This window comes from Centroberyx affinis, unplaced genomic scaffold (genome assembly GCF_046629955.1).
Source record: "Centroberyx affinis isolate AG114_WGS23_722 - 3 ecotype Tasmania unplaced genomic scaffold, CSIRO-AGI_Caff_v1 ptg002522l_1, whole genome shotgun sequence".
Lineage (NCBI taxonomy): Eukaryota > Metazoa > Chordata > Actinopteri > Beryciformes > Berycidae > Centroberyx > Centroberyx affinis.
Window position 1 is genome coordinate 156,565 of NW_027280743.1, and position 9,653 is coordinate 166,217.

General features: G+C 41.3%; 1 protein-coding gene across 1 annotated transcript; it reads left to right on the plus strand.

Annotated features, from left to right (window-relative positions):
• The first annotated feature begins 1,522 nt into the window (after window positions 1-1,522).
• On the plus strand, window positions 1,523-9,069 carry LOC139656745 (V-type proton ATPase subunit C 1-A-like). Its single transcript, XM_071534362.1, has 13 exons — window positions 1,523-1,654; window positions 2,213-2,385; window positions 2,999-3,066; window positions 4,384-4,469; window positions 4,873-4,967; window positions 5,248-5,339; window positions 5,893-5,991; window positions 6,129-6,197; window positions 6,554-6,646; window positions 6,808-6,901; window positions 7,613-7,710; window positions 7,888-8,014; window positions 8,301-9,069. Exons 2-13 carry the CDS (start codon window positions 2,254-2,256, stop codon window positions 8,397-8,399), a joined length of 1,152 nt encoding a protein of 383 aa, XP_071390463.1. The 5' UTR covers window positions 1,523-1,654; window positions 2,213-2,253; the 3' UTR covers window positions 8,400-9,069.
• The last annotated feature ends 584 nt before the right edge of the window (window positions 9,070-9,653 follow it).

Genomic DNA, 9,653 nt, shown 5'->3' on the forward strand with positions numbered 1-9,653 from the left:
GAGTGTGAGTGTATTCAGACATGCACTAGTGTGTGCACATACATGTATATAGGCTATGTATATGTGTGTGCACGTGTGCGTGCTTGCATATTTGGAGCCAGTAGGTCACCTGAACCCTGGTGAACTAAGCAGTGCTAGTTTAAAGTTCAAACATGCGATATGTGCGGCGAGACAGTGTATACAAAGTGTTTTGAGAGACCTCGATCCTTGGAATGCACATGAGGGATTTAACAACAAACTGAGTGCTTCATTGTTTGGTATGTGAAGGAGAGGGTGCAGTCACAGTTTTCTAAAGAAACAGAGGAAGAGGAAAGGTGACTGCAGCATGCCCGTTCCTACAGATTTATGAGCTACGAGGTTTTCTACTTTCTACTTTTATACTTCAACAATTTCAGGCAGTAACCATCAACTCTTGAAATCTGGACATGTACATTGTGAAGCTGTCATTTTTGCAAGGGAGTCTAAAAGCCTGCTTCCAGAGTGCTATAAGGGAGTCCAGTGGGGTAGTTTTGAATGGGGTGGATGAGAGGGGATGGCATCCGTACACACAATATTAAATTCCGCTGCTCGCTATTTATTGCTCTATTCTACTGAAAATATGAGTGAAAACAACAATTTGCTGTCCTTTTGAATTTAAACAAAGTAGACCCTCAGCAGTAGTCTGCGCCCTGCAAAGTGACTGATTATGGACTGTGCGCGTGTCCTGATAACGTCCCGGCAGACTGGCCCATGGCCAGCAATGGGCAAACTCACCCTGCCGTTTGATGTCTAGGGTTGGCTCCAGGCAGACCAAGCATTGTGTCCCAAACAATGAACCCCAGACCCACTGAACTATAAACATATCCCTTTGGGGGCGTTTTCCTAGAATTCTGTGCAGGAGACACCCAGAGTCAGGAAACCTCGACCCGGCTTTTCCAAATTTAGCAACTCAAATGCCTCAAATGCTGCTGACTGGGCATCCAAGATTGTTTGTCTCCTTCATTAATGAGGCAATAATGCATTTGGGCTGTTCATAAAACAACAGACTGACACTCAGGTCCAGGGTGGAGGTCTTATCATATCTCTTAATTCAGGAAGTGAACTGAAAGTCCATATCAAGAATGGAAAAATGTTTTCCCAGAAATGGATTGTACACTGGACCTGCCTAATGCTGAAAATGAAGTCCCTATTCTTCATGACAATCACTAAGCTATGTAGTAGCCTAATACACGTGTTTTGCCATGTAACCAGCTAGTGTTGCTCCCTCCTTCAACCGAAGGACCCAATTTCATGTCTCCATGTTGGCAAGCAGTTGCCCTGCTAAAGTCTAATTGAGTCTGAATTCCTGTTGTTCTGTAGCTGACCCTGCACTCTGACCTCCCTCTCGAATAAGTTAACGGAATTGTCCTATGGGGATCAATACAGAATCCCATTCTCAGTATTGTACAGGTTATTTTCTCTGCAGTACCCCCGGCCCACCAGCTGTGGCCGCTGAAGAGTTTTGTCAGTGAGCGGAGTGTGAGGCCTTCCGGTTCCCCCAGCAGGTCAGCTGACTCTGATGCTGCTGTCAGGAGACCTCACGAACTGAACTGAATGGCAACTATGAGAATTATCAAGCCGTAGAAACGCTATACAATATCATTTTGCGGGTAACAGTCACATTTTTCCTACTCAGGTGAGTAAAATTGTCAAATAACCACAAAAACCACCCTATGTTGTTGTTGTTAGCAAAGCTAACGTCCGCTAATCCCTGCTGGTTGTTAGCCACTTTACGTTAACCATCTGTTTTTTTCCAGGTTCAATTTGCATACAGTGTCGTTTAATCTTCATCTATGGATTTCCCACAGTAACGATACTGACAAAACATTAGTCCACAAAACACGAGCCACGTAATGGACTTTAGCACTAAATGAGCTACTGTTACTGCTACTGTTGCTAGCATCATCTCATCAGTGAGCTTGCTTCATGATTAACACACAGTGTCAGGAGGCAGGACTCTTCATGGCAGCAGTATTGGCAGCATTACTTTTAGCTACACTATTTTGAAGTCACACCACAGGTAAAAACAGTGCACTTTCATCTCATTTATTTTAGCCATAGCAGTATTACTGATGAAGGGACCGACTTAATGGGAAGATGGGATAACATTAACAGAACCTTATTTGTCTTTTTAATTCTTGATATCCTAACATTCAGAAGAATAACAAAACGGTGCACACTGTTCTCCTCTCAGTTTTCTCCAGTTAAACCAGTTGTCAGAGGCCTGCTGTAACCATGACAGAGTTTTGGTTGATCTCTGCGCCCGGAGAGAAGACTTGCCAGCAAACATGGGACAAAATGATGGTGGCCACCACGCGTACCAACAACCTCTCCACCAACCACAAGTTCAACGTCCCAGACCTCAAGGTTAGCATGAATTTATGGGGTTCTCAGCTTGTCATGTTTCCATTCTTTCTCTCCTGTGACAAGGTATTCAGACGTTACTTTGGGATTCTGAACATGGACATTGCACTCTAATGATTTTCTACAGCCTGTGCAATGAGCAATTATTTTTCCATCTAATTTTAAAAAACAAAATCAGATCATGACCAAGAAGACTCACCTTGATTTATCCACTGTCAAGAATAAGCTGATTGTGTGAATGGGAAGCAGTCTCTAAACAAATCCGTTGCCTGCATGGTGATATGTAGGTTTGGTGAAGCTTTCATCCATAGAGTAGCACAGCCAGGCTGGTTCGGTATCTCTCTGTGCTGCAAGGTGAAGCAACCCCACTGACCTTGTTGCCACGTGGGGCTGTCATGCTCTCCTGGAACTGTTAGCAATGCATGAAGGGCTCTGGACAAAAGAGGCGCCATCCTAAGCACATAGGGCCCCTGGATGTCACTGAAGGCTGATTGAACCCCAGATGTCGCTGTGTAAACACAACCACACTGAGTTCAAAAAGACCCAAATCTCAGGATTTATGACTCAAAAGTGATGATGTGCTGATGTCTCGTTTTGCTTTTGTGTCCATAAACAGGTGGGGACACTAGATGTCTTGGTGGGACTGTCTGATGAACTGGCCAAACTAGACTCCTTTGTTGAAAGGTATGCTACCCTGCAGTATTCAAACTAGGACTGACCATTGTTATTACCACACTATTAGGCCTCCTGCCTGAAGGATTATTGTTCGGGTGATTGAATTGTCATTTTAAAGGGCTTCCATAATCATTGTATGTAGTCTCTTTCCTATCCCATAGTGTTAGTGTTGAATGCAGCCTATGTTAAATGTTTTAAAGGGCAACTATAAAAGATGCTGTATCTCCTCTAACCTGTACAGTCCTCTTGATTCCCTGATGTAGAGAGTTGACCATTCCCTAATCCCTTCCCCATTACCTTGTTACAATGAGGAATTTCACACAGGCTTGAGGCTAGCTGGCTCGCAGACTAAAGTTAGCAATTTGCAGTTGGGTGACACAGAAGCAGCTCTTTCTTTAGTCATATTTACGCCTGATGACTTATGTGCTGCTAGTGTTTGACAAAGTTATTTATAGTCTTTTGGAAAAGACATCCAAAACTCGCACACAGTCATTGACTGATTGAGCCCCGCTTCGCTTCCTCTGTGGACATTTCAGAGACTGTGAGAAAGGCCAACATTACAACATGGTTTCACTTGTTAGACCACAGCTCGTCTTCAGTCAAGTTCCTTTTTGAAACCTTCTGTCCAAAATATCTGAATAAGGAGAATACTCTAAATCACTGAATGCTTGAAAATTGGATCCACTAATATCTGTATTGATTATTTTGAGTAATGCTTTTTAATTGGTTTAGCTTGTTGTCCATTCTGTGACCACTGAAGAGATCTTTTAGATATAAAGTAAACTATATAATATAAGATAATATATAAGCTAATATATAAGCTGCACTTTTGTAGTACAAGCGGCAGATATGGCTCTTTAAGAACTAACCTCTTTTGGCATGAAATGTGGCTTGGACAAAACATCAAATATGGCTCTCAGTCTCTCCTTTGCTTGGCTACTGTAGACACAGTTCTGCTTTGATGTGCTGAACAGTGTGGTGAAAGTGTGGAACTATGAAAGTATGCTATATCATAAATTGCTTTAACAGTAATGTGTGAATCCTTTTGATGTGAATGTGTGTGATGAGTGGAGGGGAGGGGAGGGGAGGGGGTTCATGTGAGGCATGCATGTCGCGTCCATGCATGCGCGCGTAGGATGTGTGTGTGTGGTTGGCACCGGCTATGAATGACTGTGTCTCTGGCTGTTCAGTACTGGCCCTGGCCAGCTATAACTGCCTGCCTCCCTGGCTGTTCAGTGTGTGTGTGTGTGTCTGTTTACACGTGTGTGTGTGTGGACACAGTTTGTGTTGGCACGGTGTGTTTTGATATCTCCTGGCTGTTCACAGTGTGGTGAAGAAGGTGGCTCAGTACATGGCCGACGTGCTGGAGGACAGCCGAGACAAAGTACAGGAGAACCTGCTGGCCAACGGAGGTACAATGACTGTTGCCACACAATGCCTGTACTTTATTTGGTACAAAAAAATAGGATGGTCCAAAGCAAGTTTTATTGGGCAATAATAATATTTATGTAATACTTATGATAATAATCCTGGTGAAATGCAAGTTTGTGCAGGTAAAATTATAAATTTGAGAATGTGTAGACCATTATTTAAACAATATTTGCACACACTAATTTCATTAATGTGATGCTAAATATTATTCTGTCAATACTGACTGAAAAAGCCAGCTAACAATTTAATTGATGGATCAGTGGCATATAATAATGTTTTAATTGTGCCTGAGAACACTGTAATGAAAGGTTAGCTTTACCAAACTATTAGCTTTACCTGAAGCTGATAACAACAGCATGATGTGCCTTTTGTTTCCTTTTTCAGTTGATCTTGTCACCTACATCACAAGGTTTCAATGGGACATGGCAAAATATCCCATCAAACAATCGCTTAAAAACATATCTGAAATCATCTCAAAGGTATGTCTCTCAACTGATAGGAAAAATATAGTTAATTTTCAAATCAGCGTTAACATGTGTAGATATTTATATAGATATATAGATAATATTCTCTGTATTGTGGTCTTGTATAGCTTAATGGTAGTGTGGCACCAACATCACCAGAGCAAGGTTTCAATTCCCATTGAGGCCACCCATGCTAAGCATATATGTACTCATGGTACTGTAAAGTGTCAACTAAATGGCATTTATACTGTATTTTCTGTATCACTGTCATAAAATCTCTTTTCATTGTTTACAGCAAGTAACCCAGATTGACAATGACCTGAAGGCCAGAGCATCAGCTTACAACAACCTGAAGGGAAACCTGCAGAACCTTGAAAGGAAGAATGCGTGAGTAAACTACATTGTACAGTCTACATTTTTGTAGTTATCAAAGTGAATAAAATGCATCCTCCCCACGCTCAACAACTACCATCAAAGCGTCTATTATCAAGGTATATAACCCTTAATCTCTCCAAATGGCCAGCAGCACAGCACTCTGGTTGTATCGGGCAGCTCCAACATGTGTGTGTATGTGCAAAACTCCCTTCCCCTGAAGCTAGTCTCTCAGACTTTTGCTGTAAAAAAGACTGTGTGCATAGTCAACTTGCTTGGTTAAGTAAGGGTTAATAAATGTGACTTCTTGCAGTGTCAGTTTTTAAGTCCATATTTTCTAGGTTTATATGTGCACCTCAGCTGGGAAGAAATTTGCAGTGCATTAAGAGTGTGTGCGATTTTGTTTCTCCATGGTCTGTGTTTATCTAGCACACCAAGGGTCAAGGATCACTAGGTTGCCATGACCGTGTCATCATGGTCTGAAAAGTTAGGCTGAAATGCTTTGTCGACACTGGCCACTGTGGAGATGTTAGGGTTGTGTTATTGCAACGCCGTTGTGTGCCATCAGGGGGAGCCTGCTGACCAGGAGCCTGGCAGACATTGTCAAGAAGGAAGACTTCGTACTTGACTCAGAGTACCTCATCACTATGCTGGTAGTTGTGCCAAAGTGAGTATTACTGTCCTGTCAATGACAAGGTTTCCCTAGATGCAAACCATTTCAGAAGAGAGAATATAGCATAATTTAGAATAAAAATAAATGAGATGGATCCTAACTTGGTATCTGCTTCTCCTTTGTCTTTTCAGGACAGCATACGCTGACTGGCAGAAAACATATGAAACGCTGGCTGAGATGGTGGTGCCTCGATCCACAAAGTAAGTTGTGTCATTAAGACTGCCGTATTAAAAAATGATAGATGAAATAAACACTGCAATCTGTCTGACACCATTTCCTACATCAACATTTGTTTTCTTCATATATGCAGCAGGTAAACAAAATGATAAAATTGGCAGTAAGAATGTTTTCATGGAAGATTTAGTATTGTACTTATTATGAATTGTTTACATTTTCTAGTGGGCTGTTTTTCTCAGATCATTTTGATTTTACGTTTACTTGAAAGTAATTTTTTGTGTTAAATGTTTGTATGCCCACTATGCTCAGGAGTTAATGTGCTGCATGTTTTACCAATGGCATTACAACAATATGACAAAGTACCTTTCTTTTCTTCCAGTCTGCTGTTTGAAGACAATGATAGTGGACTGTTCAGCGTCACCTTGTTCAGGAAGGCCATTGATGACTTCAGACACAAGGCCAGAGAGAACAAGTAAGAGGCATTATGTAGCTAATGACACACTTATATCACACACTGATCACAGAAAAAAAAGATATCAGAGCAGTTTCTATGAGAGGAGATCTGCTTAATTTCAAAAGAAGCCAGTCTACTAACTGACTAACTGATTTCTGCCCCCTCCATCTTATTTCTAGGTTCACAGTGAGAGACTTCCAGTACAATGAAGAGGAGATGAAGGCAGACAAAGAGGAGATGACTCGCCTCTCCACTGATAAGAAGAAGCAGTTTGTAAGTGATGGGATAGAGTAGAGGAGTGTGAGGGCTGCAGTGTTAATGTCTGTCTTTTGTATAGTCATTCCCAGGTCATAAGAACCAGGGTCAGAAATTAACGTGGACAATAATGACCTTGATTGTTCATAAAATGCCCATGAAATAAAAAATGGGGCACAAAAGCCCCTCATAATTAGGAGTATTATGTTTTTGCATTTCACCCGGTTGACTTTTTATTGTTGTTGTTGAGTTGTTAAATATTCATGCGTGAATACAACTACTGACCCCCGTGGGCTACCATAGGTGATTCATGAAAATGTATGACTGGAGAATTCTTTCCAGTGCGCTCTGGGCAAGAAAAAAATTGTCGTTTTTTTTTAATCAAAAAACAAACAATTACAGAGCCTGAAGCAGTAGAAAATATTGGCACCACACAGCCAGCAGTAGAAGAAAATGCCAACCTCACACAAACCATTGCCTCAGCAAAAAATCAAACAACCAGTTTTGTAAAAAAAAAAAAAAAAAAAGCCAACAATGGAGGAGTGGAAGACTGGTTGGGGACAAAGTTGGGAAAACAACACCATCCTCTTCTGTTCTGTTCTGTAATTTAATATCTAATGCAAATGTATTATTTCTTCGCTCTTTTATAACTATTATAGCACTGTTACATCCAAACCAGATGGGCAGGATTAAGGAATAGCCTTTCTAAGATGTATTTCCCATCTGTAGGGCCCGCTTGTCCGATGGCTGAAAGTGAACTTCAGTGAAGCCTTCATAGCATGGATCCACATCAAAGCACTGAGGGTCTTTGTGGAATCTGTTTTAAGGTACTGTCATCATACAATGCGTATAGCAAAAAGAAAAAAGAAGGGTCATTATTTGACACCGCTTGCTTGCATTCATTTACAACAGTTATAGTCTGTCTTGATGTTGCTATGTGTTGAAGCTGTGTGCTGCCCCTACAGTTGTGGTGAGTGTATTCATGTCATGTGGTGTTCCTCCAGATATGGCCTGCCAGTGAACTTCCAGGCGATGCTCCTGCAGCCCAACAAGAAGACCATGAAGAAGCTGAGGGAGGTGCTCAACGATCTGTACAAACATCTGGACAGCAGTGCAGCAGCCATCATCGACGTGAGTGCACACATAATGATGTGTATCAGTTCAGTATTCTTATTACACAGCCATAACATTAAAACAGTGTTGTTTCTGTCCAAATATCTTTACATATAATACTGCAAGACTGTGCAGCAGTAATGCTGGAAAAAAATGAGAAAATGATAGTTAAATGCAGTTTTGGTCAGATAAAAAAAAGTAATCATCATCACATTTCAAAGTTTAAACTATTATCCCAGTCTTAAAATAGTACTTATGTACACTAATGGACTGCATTGTGGTTTATCTTGTCTCTCTGTTCCAGTCGGCGATGGACATCCCAGGCTTAAACCTGAGTCAGCAGGAGTATTATCCTTACGTCTACTACAAGATCGACTGCAACTTGCTGGACTTCAAAGTGTAACACTTTCCCCAGTTTGTCATTATGTTGAGTGTTGATTAAATTATGTTTTTCCTGGTAAAACATCCCCTCCTTCCCCTATCCCTGCTGTCTGTCTGCTCACTGTGCCCCCCCCCCCCCCCCCCACCACCACTACTCCTCACTTGATTGGCTAACAAAACTGCATGCTCATTCCTTGTGGTTTAAAGGCTCATGAACAAGCTTCTGCCACTTTGACAACCAAGCGACAAAAATGACTTTGAAGTATTTGTTTTTGTTTACAGTTGTTTTTTTTCTAAGCAACACACATTCAATGTAATAATTTCTATCATGACATGAAATGAACAATGAAATCTTTATGGATTGGATTTATTTAAAGCTGAAGAGTTGTATATTTACAGTCATTCCACATGTGTGTTTGTGCATATTGATAGCTACATCTTCCATTTTGGTGTTCAGAGATTTATATTTACATGTGGGCGGTTTCATCGTCGTACCCACGCCGACGAGATCTGGTAGGTGTTTCTCAGATAGTGGTTCACCTTAGCAGACATCCTGTAATAAAGATGCAGTGTGTGTGTGTGTGTTTTGTTGTCTCATGTTGTGTATATTTGATGTCAAAAGAGATCTATATGTATGAATATTGTGTAAGCCATTGATTGATGGACATGAATAAATATGAATATAACTGTAACTTCAAGTTTATTTTGATTTAGCTTGGACAAAATGTCTCAGTATTAAAGTGTTAGCTTCATGTGTGTATGTGATATGGTGATGTGCATGAGAGAGGAATGAAGATGGGGTGGTGGACAGTGTGCGTGTGTGTGCGTCTGTGTGTTTCTGTGTGTGTGTGTGTGTGTGTGTGCGTAATAACGAGAGAAAGAGACAGATCCACAGTGAAGCCCCGTGATGAGTCATGGTCATCTGCAGAGCCACGGGCAATTTCAAGGAAAGTTCCTGTTTAAGCAGAAATCATTTGGAATCCACAATGCTGCCAGGAAAATACTTGAATTTCAACATACTGAAGATACAGCAGCAGGGGGCACCAAACAACCAGCTGCCTGGACATTCAAGTGCAAGGAGACTGGACCTATAGTAAATTTACATTAATGCACACTACTGCAAATGGTTGGTGCATCCTTTCTGATCACAAGTGCTGGGTTTGTAGGGGGAAATGTTGAAATGTAGATTCAAAGGAATGATGAGAGCCTTTGCTCTTTTTGACCCTGTCTTAACTTCAGTAAAGATCCTCCATATGATCTCCTGGCCAGACTACCC